The 20,407-nt window shown below is 44.6% G+C and overlaps 1 protein-coding gene across 1 annotated transcript in view; it reads left to right on the top strand.

The window, feature by feature from the left end:
- sash1a (SAM and SH3 domain containing 1a) overlaps positions 1-20,407 on the top strand; it is a 139,057-nt gene that overhangs the window by 116,987 nt on the left and 1,663 nt on the right. The window contains exons 3-15 of the mRNA XM_044049808.1: positions 2,115-2,165; positions 2,275-2,324; positions 6,605-6,645; positions 6,926-7,015; positions 7,092-7,204; positions 8,450-8,548; positions 12,991-13,126; positions 13,493-14,469; positions 16,423-16,497; positions 16,726-16,869; positions 18,438-18,570; positions 19,224-19,393; positions 19,501-19,710. Coding sequence (XP_043905743.1) covers positions 2,115-2,165; positions 2,275-2,324; positions 6,605-6,645; positions 6,926-7,015; positions 7,092-7,204; positions 8,450-8,548; positions 12,991-13,126; positions 13,493-14,469; positions 16,423-16,497; positions 16,726-16,869; positions 18,438-18,570; positions 19,224-19,393; positions 19,501-19,710 — 2,289 coding nt within the window. The remainder of the gene's footprint in view (positions 1-2,114; positions 2,166-2,274; positions 2,325-6,604; positions 6,646-6,925; positions 7,016-7,091; positions 7,205-8,449; positions 8,549-12,990; positions 13,127-13,492; positions 14,470-16,422; positions 16,498-16,725; positions 16,870-18,437; positions 18,571-19,223; positions 19,394-19,500; positions 19,711-20,407) is intronic.

The following is a 20,407-nucleotide window of genomic DNA, read 5'->3' as shown; positions in this document are numbered from 1 at the left end:
CTTGTGCGTGTTCAAAGGATATATGTGTCCTTTCTTTGTCTCACATAAGCTCTGCCTACGCAAAACAAAAGGCATACAGCCCTGTCCCAGATTTTCCTAGCGCACAGCCTGACGTGTAGAACGAGACCGAGCACCGTCTATGTATGTCTGGTAGCCGTTTTTCATGACCGCTCTAAACGTGTACCTGCTCTCCGACTTATGGGAATCCCTGCGCTCCCATGGGCAGACGAGTTGTTTCCGACTCCAAAACACTTCCGGACCTTTGCCTGTGCCCGCTTGATCACTGTAACAGACAGCAGGTGGACAAACAGGCGAATGTTGCAGTGAACTTCAAAGTTAAAGGAATACTTCACTGAGTATTAGCAGTAAAATAGTAGTATTTTTGAAGTCAGTTTTCCCTGACTCAAGAAATATCTTTATTCTTCTTTTTTTATTTTGTCCGAGGCTTGAAACTGCAACGCTAATTCTGCACTTTTTACAACCACTCGTAGGGGGACGGGACCTCATTCCCAGAATGTAAACAGTGTCCGCCATCTTTGCTAACAGCTATGCTAACGGGACTGTCACTGGTGGGCACGTAACAAAGAAAAGAATGAAGATATTTCTCAACTAATACTACAGCTATTCTAGTAATACAGAGCTAAATGCAAGTATTCCTTTAAAGCCAGACTGGGTCAGGAACATCACACCCTGTCCTCAGTTGATTACAGATAAGTGTAGGCTAATATCTGAAGCCACCACAGCACTTAAGGTCTTCTGCTTATATGTGACCCAGAGGCCACAGGCTCTTAAAGAGCTCTTAAAGGAGGGCACGTCACCTCTGACTAAGTCCTTTAAATATTACTCATGATGAGTGTGTGAGGGTGTGGATGGAATTCTCTCCCTTTCCCCAAAGGTCAGTCCAAGAAGAATAAAAAGGTTAAACCGTAGGTCACTCTGATTAGGAAGCATGAACAGACCGAGTGAAGGAAGTATAATTCATCCAGCTTCCTGTGACTGTTGTCCTGCTATCTAATATCTATTTTCATGCTTTCTGTTTGGGGAAACTCCAGATTCCATTGGCCTTTTCTTTGTGGCAACGTCATGGCCAATTTAGTGGTTTTAGGTAGGACGTCACCCAGCAGCCATCACTATGCTTCCCTGGGGCCTTGTGTTCACATTCACTTGAACTTTTTTGAATCCCAACATTCTCACGTCTATAGTCAGAGTGTCAGATGACATTTTTATTTAAAAAGCACACTCAAAGCTATTTCAAATCACATCATATCTTACCATGGATTACCTGAACAGAAATGTAAGTTGCAGACTTGTTGTGATTCTGCAGTCCCGTTTGGTTTTAGGCACATCTGTGTCTGGATCTGCCATGATGAAGACACCAGGTTTAGACGCGACACACGGTAAACAAGCGGCGGCCTCGTGTAACCGAGAAAACAGCCCTGACGCAGACAGAGAGGTTGTTTTTCTGTAGCACAGTCATTTGAGTAGTCTGCCTCTCAAACATGTGTCCCGTAAGCCTGTCTGCTCATGTGTGCTACCATCTCATTTCATCAAATGTCACATATTGTCTTCTTAAAGTCCAAACATCTGATCCAAACCAGCAGGTGTTACCTTTTGTCGAGGGAGGTGCTCGCTCACGTCACACTTTAAACACTGTGGAATTTGTGGAGCGAGTGGCGTGAGTGCTTTTGTCACGCTTTGTTTAGGAAGCCAAGACGTTGACTGTGCTGTGCCACCGCCCATTGGTGTCCTATAACCATTAAAACAAGTACTGCAGGTTCTTTGTACCCGAAGCAAGACTTGACTTGTTGAGTTGTACGCACGCACACACACACACACACACACACACACACACACACACGGTCATGTTTGTTGTTATGTTATGCAGGTGTGTCTACATGAACCTCCCTTCAGAGAAAGTCTCTCCCACATGTATGCACGGTTGAACACGCCATCCACAGTTTCTCTCGTCACCTGACATTTCCTCTCCATATGCAAAAACTCGTTTTACCTTTCGACACGTCTCTAATTTGTGCTTATGATTCATACGTCAACCTCTGACACTGACACCTGACCTCCTTTCTTCTCTTTCTCTGCTTCTTCCTTTTCCCCCCCAGGAGAAACAGGACCCAAGCGGCTCCTCTCTGCAGCTTCGTAATGAAATCCAGGTAAGCAGAAATAGAATCCTCACAAAGCACTTACAACGACATTAAAGCAGCTTTACTGCAAGGGTCTTTTCGGTCTAACACCTGTCTTCTTTTCTCTCTCTCTCCTCAGGAATCATTAGGCTTCAGCAGTGAGGTGTCGACTCCAGAAACAGACAGAAAGTACGCTTCTTTTCTCTTTTTTAATTTAAATTATGACTGTAACATGACCACAGCAAGTGTGGAACCGTGATATATGCTCAGATTGAAACGTGTTTCTGTTCCATGTCAAAACAATGTGCAGCACCGCCCCGCGTCTGGATCTCATCAGACGTGAACGCGCTCGCACACGAACACATGGATCACACTTAGGCCTTTTCTTTATGTCTGTAGCTAAAGATGGAGAGAGGCGAGTGGAAATACTCCCTCTATCCAGATGCAGGTCACATGACGGATGGATCTGTGACACTTGCACAAAAGTTCACTCAGTGGGTGCAGAGGTCACCTCGTCAGGTGGAAACCTCTAAGTTTTTAGACAAGTGTGCTGAAGTGTAGTTAGGTTCACTTGTGACTGGCCTTGGACATTATTATATTGAATTAGTAAATATTCAAAGAGATTAGGAACATATATATGTTAACCAAAATTCTAAAACGACATAAAAAGAGCCTAAACAATAATATTAAAACCCGTCTTATGAAGGGTAAGATTCTCATGTACGAAGCTAAGGTCAGCAGTTTAGACAACAGAGCGATGACTGTAATGACATAGATGGAAGTTTTATGGGATTCTGCAGGAAATCGACCCCAAGCATTCCCACATGTAACACACATCACCAGCGATCGCTCTCCCCAAATCCCTCACTCTTATCCCCGCTGTGATGAAAGGAAAGCCACTGACCGCTTCCTCGAGCTGACCCACTCAGTGCAGCGGCAGTTGTCCCCTCTCTGGGCCGTCCATGCTTGCTTCCTTCCTGCCTTTGTGTCCAGCAGAGGAGAGGGCGAGACTGAGTGTGGGGGTGATCGTCACACAATTACAGCAAAGACGCATGAATGAAAGAGCAGGATGGAGCTGGGCATGGGTGGGGTTCCTGCAGCACAGAGTGTGTGTTCTACCTTTTTGCACATTGTGCATAAAATATAATGTGTTATAAGTGGAAACGCCAAGTGTTAGCTCACAATTCCCAAACTCAAAGTCAGGGTTTGTGCTTAATAGTATTTGCCCAAATATAACCTCAACACCATGTGTGTCAGGACCAAGGACTTGATAAATGTCGGCATGACAGAACATTTTTATGGTCTGCATTTGCCGGGACCCCCCCACCCCACCCCCGCGTGCGGAATTCTCATGTTCATGTGACGAGCACGTGCGGCAGAGGAAGTGCATACCACAGCCGTGATATCTTCTCCTATGGATGTCTGCTGTATGTTGCACAGGCAAATACTGAGGATGATGGGAACCAGATGTCAGATTTGGAATGACGTCTCTCTGCTGTTTGAGTGAGAGCCAAAAAGAAAAAGAACGAGCCCAGAACTGAACTATTCTCTCTCTCTCTCCTTCCTGTCACTCCTGTTTTTTCCCCTCTGTCTGCCTTCCCCTTTCTCATAAGTGTACAGACTTAAATGAAACAGTTCCACTTTTACCCTTCTTTACACCTCTGTTGTTTTCGTGCCCTCTTCTGCAGTTTTTGTTTCACATGTTAAAGTTGGGTATGAGACGCTTTGCATCACCTTTATCCAATTAACCTTATTTTAGAAGTTCTTGTGCTCGAGGACAACGTCTTTTCTGCAGTTCATCCGTCACTGCCTCTCTTCTCATTCACCCCACAACTCCATTACAGACCCCATTGTCCACTTTGCAATGTGCTAGATGGGTTTCAGGTAGTGGTTTATAGGCGACCTGATAGATAAGACCACATCCGTTTCAATTCCTCACACATTTTCCCTCATGCGTAAGGTTCACACGCACACATGCGGACACCCTCGTCATCACACCTCTCTGTGTGACAATAGAACCCGGAGGAGATTGCTCAGACTTCATCTTGGGGCTTTGCAACCCCCTGTGTGTGTGTGTGTATGTGTCTCCTTGTCACTTTATGGGCAGGAGTTGGACACAGCTCCCACAATCGCTGGTATGCGAGTAATGATGACAGAGTCTTCTGAGTTGGCTACAGGCTTCTTGCTGGAGGCTTCCTGTTTTTGGAAGGTAATTGATGGGTGGGCATTGTTGCGAAGAGGCGACTGAAAGCTTATCAGTCAGGACAACAGTAGCTGTGAATGGATCGTGATGAAAGTGCACACTTGAGCAGACTCTCTAACAGTGTCTGCAAGGGTTGGAGGCATATTTAAGTACCGCGTCAGCATATTTACCGCTTGTGGTTAAATATCACAGCTGTAATTGCCCTACTGAAAATATATATACACGCTAACGAATACATGCGTGCGCAAACGGTGTGATTTTCAATTCTCCTGCCTCTGACCTCTTCCATGACCCCTGAAAAGGTCACCGCCCTGCTCTTCCTGTGACCACTGCCGACACAGGGTCACAGCCTTTTATTGTTTCTAGCAAGAACGACCGAGCACACACCGGTCCAGGTGGCCGACCCTGTGACCACGCAACACAAACACACTGCAGCCACTGTACATGTGCGCATTGCCCTGATTTGTGCTGAGCATGATGAAAACAAACTGCCATCATCCTTCCTGGACAGACACACAGGATATGAGTTATGTCGAACTTGTGATACATTTGATATGATCTACAACAACTGTGTATTTTCCAAAATATTGCACACTACTGTATAACTCCCTTCTCTATTTCTATCTCTGCAGTTGCACAGCGTCTTGTGACAGCATGCGCGGCTTATCTTTCTTTTTTTTTTTTTTGAAAATGACTAATGCTTTACTGACATCTCAGTGTGATCAGCGCGCAAGTGAAGTAAATCCACCGACGAACGCAACTACGTTCACCTATAGCACACATGGCGAGCCAAAGTTCCTATGCTAATGACATCAAAGCAGTTAAATGTCCCCGACTCAGAGAGCAGGGGTGAAATAGAAAGGCTCACCAAAGATTTAAGGTTAAACCAATGAAGATGCCTCGCCACACAATGCCTGGTCAGACCCACTCTCTGACAGACTTTCAGACTCTTGAAACTTGTGTGTGAATGTGCAGATGTGTGTTAGTGCATGGGAGGTTAATTTATAGAGCATGATGGGGGGCCGTAATGCTGCTACTGAAAAGGTTCTATTGAATGAGTCCCTAGCTTTGGCCCTAGACTATCTGGGGTGAGCAGAGGGGCAAATCATACAGGCTTCCATTCAATTAGCATCTCATTATGTTGCTATGGCAGCCGGGCTTTAAGCCACGTGACGATTCTCCATTATACCGAGCACATATACAGTAAACATACGGACACCCATGCAGCCACTGGGGAGTGAAGCGACCCATTTACCTTGTGATGAACCCATCACACATTTTCACATTGGCTTACTGGCAGCTGCCCGTGCCCATGAGCAATTGGATTTCAAATGTGAGACGGTACAAGAGTGAGAAACTTGTCTTTTTTGAAATAAGATCTTCTTAATGCAGGACCTTCCGTGAAGTAGAAGCTTTTATTCTTTAGTCAGTGCACATATCTCAATCTGAAAGCAGAGTCTTGGATTTCTCATAGTTTCAACTGCTGACTCTCCTTCCCATTTACATTGTGTGACTTCACATGTTGTGTAGTAGATGAACGAGGGAGAGCGACAACCTAACATGTCGCTTATGTTGCATGAAAATAGGACGAGGCTGCTGACACGCGACTTTCCGATCCGACGCCGAGTTCACGTGTGCAAGACTTTTAGATATTCATTCTCTTCTCATTAGCTCCAGTTATTTAGGAAGGTGTGTAGACGTGTCTGTGTGTTTTTAATTCTTTTTTTTTTCACTTAGTTATTTTCCACCTCTTTCTCGCTCATGCTCTCGTCTCCCACTCTTCTCTGGGTTTTCCTCGTGACTGTCTATCCTGTGGAAGGAAGTGGAAACACAAACAGGCTGAGTCTGCCCTGTGGTTTCTCCTCCTCCTGCCCTCCCTCTCCCCTTCTCTCTGTCTTCTGTTCTTCTCATCCTCAGCTCAATGCGCTCTCTCTTTACTTTCACGTGGTTGCCCACCCCCTTTTTCTTCATCATGTCGATTCCTCCCTTTGCAGTCTCTTAAATACATTGCAGTTTACCCTCTCCTCTCCTCTCCCTCTCTTCTTTCCCTCTCAAGCCTAAGGAGCCTGGATTCCTGACTCTAAAGTACCACCACTGACCCCAAGTGGTGAATAGAGAAACTGCAGTGCAACCTCTCTTCCAAAACTCTCCTCTTTTGTTCATGTGGTGATGAACAGAGATGCTGCTGACTTAAACGTTTGAGAATAGGAATGAAAATTGTAATTTTCTTTGATTAATTTGTCTCCCTTTCACCATTTTTGTCTAGAATGCCACTGCACAAGTCCAGCTCTGAAGATGGATCTGGAGGTAAATTGAGATGAATTTGTCATCGGCTGTCTTTATTTGTCCTCCAATGATTATTTAGGTGAAAGTAAAACATAAAATTGATAGGAAGAGACCAACAACAGGAAAACGTGTCAATATTGGCAAAAAAAAAAATCACTACCTCGGTTCAGTCTAAATGTATTGATCCTGCTTAGCAAAGATATGCAACATTTTGAGCTTGTTGTTTTGTGTCTAGACACAATACAATATAATGTAAATCTCAGTGTACAGTGTTTGTTGACTGATCCTTCCCTCCCCACAGGCAAATGGGACCAGAAGAAGAAAAACAAATCTTTTTGGCAGAACTTCCGCAAGTCTCCGCATAAACCCGTGATGCGACAGACCTCTAAAGGTTAGCGTGGCACTCCTTTTATTGCTACACGAGTTGACACCACTTCATATTTGACTCTCCGCTCTTTGCCCGGCAGGAGAGGACATCGGCTACGTGGCCAGCGAAATCACGATGAGTGACGAAGAACGGATCCAGCTGATGATGATGGTGAAAGAGAAGATGATCACTGTAGAAGAAGCGCTGGCTCGGGTAGGAAACGCAACCGAACCCCTCCCCTCCCCCCCACTGCCTCAGCTTGTGTAACTTCTTTCCCAGTGCCCACTCCCACTCCTCCTTAGGACTGCTGATCCAAAGCCTCTCTTCAAATCCCTTCGCCTCCTCCTGGATTAGCTTTGTCTCTGCCTGCCTCATATCACCGCCGTTTAGCACTGGCTTACTAAAATGACTCACTCTTACTAACCCAACTGCAGAACCCTTCATTTTAACCCCGAATTGTCCTCACAGACACACACACAGACACACACACACCAACACACACCAACACACACAAACACACAGGGGGATTTTTGGGTGTGAGCATTTGGAGTTTGTGTGGGTGTGTTATTCAGTTCATACTTGCAGGGTTGATTGTCATGGTAACTCCCTAGCTCCATCTGTCGGGGTGACTCGCTGGTGCATTGTGGTTTTTCCTCTCTTGAATCATGTGGTGGATTATTATTTGGCTTTTCTTTCAATTTCTCCCAAACAATTTTTTTGGCCTGACTGTTCCCAGTCAGTTTTTCTTTATTATTATTAAGTTTTTCTTTATTATTATTAAGTTTTTCTTTCTTTCTTTATCTTCCCTCCCTCTTTTCTGTCACTCTCCTTTTATAATGTCTTGCCCTTGGGTAGTATGACTGCACTGGTCAGATCTGAATTATCCTTCCCACTTGATCTGTGATTTCAGTTTCTTGCTCCAGTGATTGACTCTCACGCCAACCAATCAATGATCAGCATATGTGGAGGGTGCATATGTTATCCCTGCTCTACAGCATCGTGTTGTGTTTGGTTTTCCATCGTCAATATATTGTTATATTGTATGTGTCCAGGGATGTAGTGGAGTAGAAACACAATAGCCATATTCTCTGCTTTTCAGCCCTAAACACTGATTAATATCTGCTCACAAGGGCAGACATAAATCTTTAAGACAAAAGTCTTAATAAGTCCCCCTGAGATATAGCATGTCGTTAGAAGTAGATTACCACACATAATAAAGTGTTTTGCAGGATTATTTTATCCCAACAACACCACTGTGAGCACATTGATAACGACAATAAAAAAAACAAAACAATGAAGTGCTGACTTTTTTTAAATGTACCACTACATCGCTGTAGAGTCTCTCTCTGTGTGTTGTCTGTGTCCATGCGGCGCTGTGTGTTATGACATGCACAGATGTAGCATGCGGGGCGAGAAGCGCTGGTGGCCCCCCTCTCTAAACTCTTCTTCTCCACGTAGCTGAAGGAGTATGAGCGCAGCAAACAGTCCAGCAGTACTGACACTGCAGAGTGGACTGATGGAAGTGCACCCAATCTAAACCAGTCCTCGAACTGCAACGTAAGTACACCACCACCACCACCACCACCCCCGTCACCTGACATCCCAAAAAAACCCTCAGGTGTCCCCCCTTTACTCTACCTCTCGTAACGCTCTCACCTCAACCAATCTCACCTTTGAGTTTGATTTTTGTCTTTCAGCTGAGGAGGTTGTGAAGGAGGGTATTGTTGTTTTGATTTGTGTGTGTGTGCACAGTATGAGGGTAAATTCAAGTGTAAAGCAAATACAGAGATTCTCTTCTTCACACATTATATACGTTTGACAGTGGTGGCTGAAAACTTGCTCTCTAGTCTTCTTTTTTGGACATGTCTAAAAATATGACTCCAAACCCCCCACTCAGAGTGGTGTATCAGCAGTTCGCTCGTGAATAACGCCACCTGCTCCTGCACTACTCGATGTGAAAACGCACGCAGAAGAGCTGTCGGTGTATTCAAAATTTCATAAAAGACGAGGAAATGAAGTAGAGGTGAAGAGCAGACTCCTGCTGTGAGGCTGCAGGTGCTGCTGAGGAGGGAGGAGGAGGAGGAGGAGAGAGAGGTTGGAGGACTGTCGTAACACCAGTTCTGTGTTTGCGTATGATATGTAGTTAAGCTGCCTCCCAAAATGGTGAAAATGTAGCTTCTTTAGACACTTGTTGACCAGGAAGTTGAATACATTCATATTCTTTGCTCATGGCTCGATGTCTTGTACATTTAAACAGTTCACATGCCAACGCATGAATCTTTTTGACTCCTGTCTTGCCTTTTCTCTCCTCCCTTTCTCTCCTTCTCTCTTTGGTCTTTATTTATGGGCCAAACTACAACAGATCCACCTTGGTCTCTGTACTGTACATTTTCTCCACCGTGTCGTGTGCATTGTGAACTGCAGGTGCTCCCTCTTTAGTTATCAGGTTAATACTTTCAAAATGTGCTTCAACAAAGTCATAATTGGCTGTTGTGGTGACTAAATAATGGGCTGATGGAATTTTAGATCGGGTCCGTTTCCATTCATCGTTTTAGAGACAAAAATGTGTTGATTTTTGAAGAGCCTCCAAATCTCTACAGTCACCGTTAAACGAGTCAAGACCTTTGAGCTTATTTCATAGTGTGAAGCTGATTCTGTTACACAGATTCTGTGAGATGTGGAGCTGGAGCTTTTTTTCGGCTCAGTCGGTACAGATTCAGGTCTTAATAAATAATATATATAAATATGTGTGTATATATATATATATATATATATATATATATGTATATATATATATATATATATATATATATATGTATATATATACATACATATATACATACATATAGCACTTTTCTAGTCTTGATGACGATGTAAAGCTGCTTTACACGTACAGTCTTTTTGAGCATATCACTATCGACATGGTTTCAGCACAGCCGACAGGAGGCAACTCCCTCTACCCCTGAGCCGTGGGCAGAGGGGCTTTTGATCAGTTCTGCACAGAGTTGCATCATAGGGGAAAAGCATTCAGTCATACAGTTTCAAACACTGACCCACTTTTCACGGGAAATGAGTTCATCAAAACACAGAAATTGCAAACACACTCAGAAAATAAAGGACTGCACATGTATCGTTGCTATGTTCCTATGTTGCAATGTGCTACTTATTTCCAGCTACACACTATTTTCCTTTTAGTTTCCGTTGCCTTTACTCCCAAACTCGCTTTAGTTTGCACTGGAATGCAAGTTAAAGTGAATGGAAAGTTGACCCGACAGTCTCTAGACAGATGTGCTTCAATCCTGTCAAGGATAAAATTGATTGATGGGGGAGGGGGGAAGGGGCCAGTGTTAGAGACGGGGCAGAGTATAAAGTGTCACTGATGGAGTATTGTGTTGAGGAACACACAGAGTGGCTCTGGAGGCTGCGATTCACTGCTCGCTCTGGAGGCAGAAAGGAAATAAGGGAGATGAAGTAGAGGATAAGACTTTGCACTTACCCCAGGGCCAGAAAAGGAGAGTGTCTCATCTTGACCCGTGTTCCAAAATTGGCCACTGCAGGAAATCTTTCTAGTCTGCAGGGGCCCCTATTGGTGTCACGCACTGCCCCTCTCTACAGAAGTGAATTGAATTAGGTCATTCCCAAATTCAAATAGTAACAGTTTTGTGTCTGTGTGCGACCTCCTTTTATAAGCAGACATATGAATACATATGTGCAGCTGACATGCCTGCCATATACAATTCTGTGGCTGCTCTGTGCCCTTTTTTTTCTCTCTCTTTCTTTTCGGATGCTGTCTTTCTGAAGTCTGTCTTCCTCTGGCGATCGGGGCCCACATTCCAGAGCTGGCCATTAATGATGTTGGGGCCAAGACGGGGTCACAGGGGCTCAAATGCTGGGATTGTTCTCCGCGCACAACACGCCTTTTCTCTGCTGGCTGTGCGACGCGGCTCTCCAAAATAGTCCTTCATTCCTCTGAGCAACAAACCGCCGCTCTATCTTGCCCGCATGTGCACAGGAGCACAGGGGTTATTCTGGATCTTGCGTATGCACGAGAAAGGAACTGGCGCGTTATGGATTTGTTGCACCCCTTTCTTGCCTAACCTGTTGCGTGTTGAAACAAAGGAAGTGATTCCCCGCTGGTTAAACTGAGGCGGTAAGTTCAGCTTCCACTTCTGTGGCACAGGAGTTGGTGTGTTCACCACAAGAATTTTGGTTTATAGTTGTTGTTGTTGTTGTTTTTTTTTTAAGTTTAAGTGCATCTCTCAAGTTGTTGGGAACAATCCTTAAAGTCGTCTGTGTAGTGAAATGGTAATTATGGTGTTGGAATTGTTTTATTGACCATGTTTTTGATGATAGCCTTTCAGCTCCGTGAGATTCATGGCCTCGTATGTTTGGGTCCTTCCTGTGTGTCTCCGTCGCCCTGTTTATGTGGTCATTCGCTGGGATATCGTTCCGCGCGGTCGAGTTAGAACTATAAAGTCATTGTCACCTCCTGAACATCTTCTGTGCCTCTTTCTTTCCATTACACGCTGAATAGAATAAATTATTGGCTTTAACTATAAAATGTCCAAGTCAGCCGTGTTGTCCTCCTGTAGTGCTTTTTAAAATTCACAAAAAGAAGTTGTTGACTGTCACTTTTTTTTACGACTCCTCTTGGACACAGATTTGTCGTTGCCCTTCATTCTTTGAAGCTAATAGACTCAAATATCCAGAGAAAATGAAATGAAATGAAAGGAAATGCCGCAGCAGGCACAGTTGTGTGGTTCACTTGAGGGAATTTTTTCAGGGAAAAATGAGCAGAGGGAAAGTGCACTTATGGATTTTCAGAGGCCCGTTCTGCACATTGTCAGACTCCACATGAATAGATCTACCCTACAACAGCTCAGGGCCGGGGGGTTTAAAAGTTGCACGTATAGAACAAGACTTGCACGATGCCAAGCTCAATAATCAATGTGCATCAATTAGTCCGGTTTAAGAATTTGCAGACGAGTTGATTTTGTTTTCCTCCACTGAGTCACAGTTCAGCCGCCTCTGAACCAGGCCAGCGGTCAGAACTCTGCAGGAAAGACTGTGTTCTCTCAGAGCGCTAAGCCCCGGAAACCCCAGATCTGTCTTGTGCTGTGTATGTTGAGCGTGCATGTGTGCCTGTGTCCCTCTGCTGCAAGCACGGTCTGCAGTCAACCTCAACTGTGGAACCAGAGGCAGTGTTGCTGTGGAAACCAATAGCAAAATAGGAACAAATTAAGTTGTTTGAGCTGCATGATAATGACAGTGGCTGCAGCCAGAGACGGTCATCGCGCCAGAGCTCAGCTCGTCATCGCAGTGAGCCTATAGCAAAAAATAAGTGCATGCAGGCGTATAGCTTTGTGTGGAGATGCTTTTATAAGGCTTGTATGCTTGTGTGAGACTTCATTATTCCATCCTTATCACTCCACTACCACTTTGCAGAGTGAGAAGATGCTGACTGACACCCATAATATACGACCACGTCCTTTCGTTTCCTTTCCGAGAGAAACATAACATTACATAGATTATTTATCATAATACTGATTCACCGTGTCGTTCTTTGTCTGTGTGTTTTTTTTTTCAAGCCAAACTGGTTCATTTACTTCACTGTGTGTTGTCTGTTTATTGTGAATATGAGCTGCGCACACGATGCAGTGCACCACCACCACCACCACCACCGTCTTCTCACCTCACTAACTTTGACTCCACTCTAAACGACGCTGCCATCTGTTGCCACATAACTGCATTTTATGAACTCTTACAGCACATTTGTCAACGTTTGTGTTTGATTTCCTCACGACTTTTTATGTGAAATCCCTTCCCGACAAAACCATGCATGACTGATATTTCTGATTCTGTGACTTGTTAAAGGAGAAAACTTTCCCCGCTTTTATCCATGTCATTATAGTTTTTTTCTTTTCTTTTTTCTTAATCAAATGTTGGACTGTCTGTCCCTTTTATTATATCATCCCTCCCTCTTTTTTCTCTCCCTCTAGTCTTGTGAACAGTCAGATGATGAGCAATCTGAGGACTCTGTGAAGTTCAAACGGCTCCATAAACTGGTCAACTCGACGCGCCGGGTCAGGAAAAAACTCATCAAGGTGGAAGAAGGCAAGAAGCATGGCTCTGAAGGTTTGCAACCCCTCATTTGTCAATTCCTTTGATTGTCCTACACTTTGACAAACCTTAGATCACATTTTATTTACACCAGTCAGTTGACGTTCATGTGTTGTTCACGCATTTTTGTTGTTTTCCATCCGAGTGCTCTGTGTATAACAGCGGTGTTAGAAGGATGTTTTTTGTCGATATTTTTTGTCAACGTAACAAATTCTTTATCATGGGTTTTGCCTGATACTCACACTTAAAGAATGTGTTTTGAAACGTCGGCCTGGCGAGCTGTGGTTTAGGAAAAACCACAGATGGGTCATGGGACTGCATGTAATGTGATGTTTAAATCTAGCTGTGTAACAAACAAGCTGATCTTTCTGTCTTGTTTAGATTTTCTGAATCTGGAAGGACCTCCCACCTGTGAGGACAACACAGCTCTGTACACTGGGGTCCTAAAGAAACCCCCTTTGCCCCAGGAGGTTTCTCTGCCCTCCCTCGCCCAGGATCAGCTCTCTCTCAACGGAGACACAGACAGTCTGACGACCTCCCCTTCCTCCAGCAGCTTAGACACCTGGTCTGGTCACAAGCTGGTCAAGAGCTTCAGTAAATCTTCCAGCACCCACGGTCTCATACGGCCCCCTAGGAGAACCCCGGTCGGCTCTGGGGTCCTGGGAGGTTCCGTCTCTGGTATCGGCGGTAGTGGCTCTTCCTTCTCAGAGTTGGATGGCTGTGGATTGGATGACGAGGGGAAACAGTCGCGCTCCACAACTGACGCCGAAATGCGGAAGGCCTTGAGCTCCATCTCCCACGGGGTAAGTAACAATGAGGCCCTCTACGCCTATTACGGCCTGACTAAACCTCGTCCCAAACCCCATTCCCAATCTCGCCTCCTGATCTCTCTGGATGACGGTCCACAAAGCAGCCCCAAACACCAACCTGCCAACCGGCACCATGGCAGCTGGACACACCGGAAACCCGACCCCAACTACGCTTACTCCACCAAGCACCTACTTTACCAGCGCTCACGCAACACAAAGGCCCCCGTCTCCCCACTGTCTGTCACCCCCTCCTCCCCCGCACGCTGTGATGTAGCCAAATCAAAGGGTTTCGGAAGTGGCGGAGGAGGCTGGGTGTTCCCCTCCCGCAGGCTGCGTGGTCGAACAGCAGTCAGTGAGCTGAACATCACCTATGTGGTGGAGCGGAGCCTGTACGGTCACCTGAACTGGGCCCAGCTGGTCCGGCCAGTCACCCTCAGCCGCGCTGAGCGCTGTTGTCTTTTGGAGGAGGACCGTGAGGCGGACAGGAAGTGGGCGGCCAGCGTAGACCGCTGCACCAAACGTGTGCTCTTGCGCATCCAGCAGAAGTCTGTGAGTTTGGACCGTGAGGTTTAAGTCGACCGCCTCGTGTAAGCAGGACTCTGTGTACTTCAACGTTGCAGAATAGCTCGGATGTCACACCGGGAGGTCTCGCAGATAGACACAACAGAACACACACGACACGTCACACGACTTAGAAAAAGATAGAATTCTATATTAGAGCGATGCAGCTGAAGACGTCAAGAATATGTCACAGACCAAACAGGCCTTAGAGGAACGCCTTCTTCGCTGACCTTTAAGTTAATGCCTTTTGGCTCTAGCCTTTTTTATTTCACTTGAGATATTAAGTTACAGCAGAGACTTCATAAGTGCTTTTTATGAATGTCAGATCCCCCGATGACCACGTGCACTCGCACATTCACTCTGATCCCAGTGGGCAGAGAAGATATTAAGACAAGCCCGGAGCAGCTCATCCTTAGAGGTGCACAACGCATGGTCTCTGAGATTCAAGGAATAGCCTTAATAAGTTAGCTTCAGTGACTGAAGTCTCCTTTTCAAATAAAAAATTCATCTTAAAAGGCCGAGCATAGCAATTTAAAGTGAGAGAAAGGGGAGAAAAAAAACAGATGAACTATGAAAAGTTAACAAACACTGACGTTGGTTTGGTATTATTGGAAGAATCTCACCTGATTCCCACAGTCAACCTGTGTTTATTAATACAGATGGTGACAAACACACAAGATGGGAGTTACTATAGAGGAGCTATCCTGCAGCTTTGAGAGTACCTGAATCCTGTCGTGTGCTGGTGAAATCACTGGAGGTCGTTCTCATCCAAAAAAAACAACTCCCGAATCCACTTTTTCTGTTGTTGCTTTTCGTGTTTTTCTGTTTTTTGGGCCCGTGCCTTTATAATTGCAGATGTGATCTCTCTCTTTTTTTTTTTTTCTTTCTTTCCTTGTAATTATCTCTTTCCGAAAGACATTTTTTTTCCGGATGCATGTCCATTCCATCAAACATCGCCATCGCATTCAGAGTTCTGTTTTTTTGGACGCCTCTTCAAACATGTCTGTTCTCCAAACTGTGCTTTTCCTGGGGAGTTGTGATGTGGACTGCAGCTGTGGACGTCTAATATGGACACAATTTTTAAATGTGCAAGTTCTTCTTACATGGACATCCTTCATCCAGGGTTTGTGGGAGTTAATTTGAGCGCGTACAAAGGTCTGGAAGCCAAGGAGACGTGCCCTCCCCATTTTTTTGCAGATGCTGTACATGCATGTCTGTGTCTACATGTTTGTCAGTGACATACCACAGAGCTTGGGATGGATTCAAAAAGCCTGTCTAGTAATAACATCCTGGACTTTTTTTTCATGTCGTAGTCCCTTGTTGCGTCTACTCCCTTATGTCACTGTCAAAAAAAAAAAAAACACAATCCACACACATCCCACCCTGTCCTCTCAGCAGAAACAAATTACTCTCTTTTTTTTTTTTCTCTGATGAGAATAACACATTGTAGGCGCTAAGCAACCGGCCTATATAGTGTGCATGTTTGCTTACTAAGCCCGGCTTTGCATTTCTCATAATTAACCACAGAACGATTTCCAGCGGGGTAATTGCAGTGGACATACTGTGAGAGTTTGCCACATCAAGTCAGGTTAATTTAGTCCCGCCACATATTTTCTGCAGGATCCAAGTTTGAACTGTGAGCTCTCCACGCTCAATATATAGCAGCTCATTTTCCCTAGGACCATGCAGTAATTTAACAACTATAATAACAGTTTGTGTTACATCATGTCTGTCGGCTGTCCACGGTCCCGTACGACGTCATAGTACACAAAACCCATATGCGCATACTCATAAATCAAAGTGCTGCACGTGCAACGCCAAGCATGAATCATTGTGAGTTGACCCTCGGTGGGTGTGGATGCGGGGGCGGGGATTTGCTTTAACGTGACCGTCTGGGTGTGACTCATGTGATTGTGTTTTGGCTCCTCCCCCCCCCCACAGAGAACGTGCAGCTTCGGAGGCTTCGACCTGTCCAACCGTTCACTCCATGTGGTCAACGCAGGCTCCGAGGGCAATGTAAGCGCTGGCAGCTTGTACAATTAGAAGAGGCCGCGAGGAGCATGAGCTGAACTTTAAAGTCCCACTAAATCACTGCATCTCTTCTGTTTTCTCCCGTGTCTCTGTGATCCCCCTGCCCTTTGTCTTCCCCTCTTCCATCTCTGATGATTCCTCCTCCTTCCTCGCTCTCTCTTCATCTCCCCCCCGCCTCCCTCCCTGCCTTTAACTTGTTTCTTCACATAACAGAATAAAGAGCAGGAGGCCATTTACAGAGAAGTGGTCAAATCCCCCACTACGTCTCGGATCTCACTGGGCAAGAAGGTCAAGTCGGTGAAGGAAACGATGAGGAAACGCATGTCGAAGAAGTACAGCAGCTCCCTGTCTGAGCAGGTTAGACATAAACACCCGCGGACACACACACGGATGTATACTTTGTAGGCTTTATTTTTCGAGAAAGTTCAGCTCAGTTTAAACATGTCATAGTTTCCCAGTGGTTTTCTACCATACCATAGCTTTGTTTAACAGTAGCTAACACATAAATGATCCCACAATCCACACGTTACGTTAAAGCCGCGAAACAAAGGAGCCAGGTGCAGCCGTGAAGGAACAAAAGCTTCCCGTGTTCTGCAAACACTTAGAGGAATTTCTGCAGCGTTCGTGGCCACATTTTCTGTCCACAGGCTGTGAGTGGGCGAGAGTATTTGTGTTAGTTACAGAATAAACACAGAGGACTAAAAACATACATTTGGATTCCTTTCTCTCTCTCTCTCTCTCTCTCTCTCTCTCCCTCTCTCTCTCTCTCTCTCTCTCTCTCTCTCGCTCTCGCTCTCTCTCGCTCTTGCTCTCTTGGCTGAGCTCTGACTTGGCTCAGAGTCCTGGGGTGGGGCGGGCGCTTCATGCTGAGCTCATGTAAATGATGCAAGTGTCCCCCGAGGCTTGTTCTTAGGAAATGAAGACTCTCTAAGTGTGAGTGTATCATCTACTCTGGCCTGAGTTTTCTGGGCATCCACTGGTTAAACGAGTGATCTGTCCAGCCTTGACGTTTGATGTCACATCTGTCCATCGTGGCGGTCAGCAACATGGCCTTTAATTGAGAGAGAGCAAATAAAAATTGATTGTCATCATGTCTCAACCGTGGTCATTTTACAGTCCACAATGCCACCTAGTGGATAAGTGAAACAAATAAAACATGTATAGTAGATTTTAATGTGAAACTATTTTTTTCTAACTTGAAAGGAGATCTGGAAACGTTCAACCCAAAACAAAAGCTTCAAATGAAGTGTTATTTATTTTGTTTTCTTTTATACAAAGTGATCCAGTGACCTTCATTATGATTAAACGGTGCCAGTGTCACCGTTTGATGTCATTCCTCTTGAAGTCAGTCGTTCCACAAGGACATTAGACATTAAGGGACATAGTCTTAATGTATGCATATGGGATGTCAATTATGGTTTGGTGTAAGAGGAAGTAAGAAAGAGCTTTTTATTTTGAATGACTTCATTGGTCGGTGCAGCTGCATCACCACATAAAGGAAATGTTAACTTAATACAAATACTTCCCGGGTACAGAAGAAAACCGCAGGCCAAAGCAAAGCATGTTTTTCATCTTTATATGATGATATTATTATTGTTTTAACAGACTAAACAAATATAATCCGTCATAGAAAAGTTAGGAAGGTGTCCAGAAATAATAATAATAATAATAACAATGATGATGACGATCAAAAGCTGACACTTGTTGTTTTGGACATCAATAAACCCCCCCCGTCATTCCTGCCTTCAATTTTTCTACCATGTCCTTGTGTGATTTCCAACGTTCTGTGTTTCCCTCACATGTGAACTTCTAAATCACACTTTCTCATCTGACATATGTCTGTACACATCGCTTCTGTCTGCTCCCTGTCGTCTTTCATGAGCCAGCCGCATAACACCGACCGTCCTCTCATTTTTGTCTTTCAGTCCAGTCCAGATGGAGCCCCCAGTTCCCCTCAGTCCCCTCAGCCCGACACCGACTCTCTGGAGAAGCCGAAGCTTAAGGCCGGAGGCTCAGTGGAAAGTCTGCGCAGTTCACTCAGCGGACAGAGTTCAATGAGTAAGAGCTTTCTGATTTTGGTTGATAATATATCAAACATCTCTTAATCTTTAGCCGTAGAGCCGTAGAACACCCACACAAACATGCAAGCAGACAGGCAAACACATGGTAATGATTAGGTAGGAAACCGATTTCCACACGTCGACACGCTCTCGGCAGCCTTCCATTCAGACTCTTAAATGTGCTGCAGATATGCCACTTTTTTCTGGATCTGTAACTGAAGAACTCTTTAGTTTTATTACACATTAAACAGTAATAGAGCTGAAACGATTCATCGATTACTAAATGAATCGACAACTATTTTGATAATCGGTTTGAAGTTTTTTCATGATTAAAACAAGATTTCCGATTGTTTAAGCTTCTTAAATGTGAACATTTTCTTCATTTCTTTGCTCTGAATAACAAAGAAATCATTAAAAGTGAATCATTTTGGTTTGTGGACAAAACAAGACATTTTAGAACATCATCATTTCCAGGTTAGACGAACACCGATCAACATTTTTAAGGTGTTCTGATGTTTTATGGAGCAAACGATTAATCGAGAAAATAATCGGCAGATTAATGGATTATGTGAATAATCGTTATTTGCAGCTCTAAACAGTAACGATGAAGAGATATTTTATTAATGCTTCCTGGTGTGCTTTTGTGTGCAGGTGGTCAGACCGTAAGCACCACCGACTCATCGGCCAGCAACAGAGAAAGTGTGAAGTCGGAGGACGGCGACGACGAGGAGCCGGCGTACAGGGGACCGTTCTGTGGTCGCGCCAGAGTCCACACTGATTTTACACCCAGCCCGTACGACACAGACTCCCTCAAACTGAAGGTACGGCACACTGTCCTTCATCCAGGACGCAGGTGTTCGTTAAAAAACACTCTTTAACAATCATTCGGTTTTTGACGGGAGTCTTTTTTTCTCGTGTGATCCTCCAGCGTGGCGATGTGATCGACATCATCAGTAAACCGCCTATGGGAACGTGGATGGGCCTGCTCAACAACAAAGTGGGCACCTTCAAGTTCATCTATGTGGATGTGCTGAGTGAAGAGGAGGAGAAACCTAAACGGCCCGTGAGGAGGAGGAGGAAGGGCCGACAACCCAAGCCCACCTCAGTGGAGGAGCTGCTGGATCGCATCAACCTCAAGGTAGAGGAATACGTTATACGTTATATTTTAGTCTTAAGTGGAAAGTCGAATGGATTTACACTGGGAAAAATCTAATCTTAAAAAAACAAACTGTGATATTGTGAAATATTGAAGCGGAGATAAACATGGTGCAGGTTATTAAAGGCTGCAGGGCTTTGGATGCTTGAACTGACACTGATGTAATAACATGAACCCCCACGTGTCACAACCACACCCAATCAAATAACACCTCTTTCATCAAAATGTGCACAAAGACAGAGACAGAGAGACACTTTTATCTCGGGGCAGCCTGATGACCAAGTCTCGATTTCAACATAATTGCCACTCGGTCACTTTTCTCAACTGTCAGTGTGGGACTTAAAGTACTTTAGAACAATCACGTCGTCCCCTTATCCACCATCACATCCTCGAGTGGACGAATAACACTGTGACACGTACAGCACATTAGTTTAAGTTTTCAGTTTGTGGGAAATATGTTCATTATCCTATCACATGTTTTATGACTTTATTGCATTGTGGCTTAGAGAAAAGAAAAGAAAAGAAAATAGAGAGTGAAATTCCACTCTTTTATTTGAGATAAATGATTTTGTCAAGCATCATTTGTGTTGACTATTTCCCTTGTTTGTTCAGAAGTGTTTTTTTACTTTCCTGAGTTAGAGGTGACAGGTAACAAGTTATAAAAGTAAACATCTGCCTA

The sequence above is a fragment of the Solea senegalensis genome, linkage group LG17 (assembly GCF_019176455.1).
Source record: "Solea senegalensis isolate Sse05_10M linkage group LG17, IFAPA_SoseM_1, whole genome shotgun sequence".
NCBI classification, from domain to species: domain Eukaryota; kingdom Metazoa; phylum Chordata; class Actinopteri; order Pleuronectiformes; family Soleidae; genus Solea; species Solea senegalensis.
The sequence above is the reverse complement of the archived record's forward strand: the minus strand, read 5'-3'. Positions and strand labels throughout refer to the sequence as shown.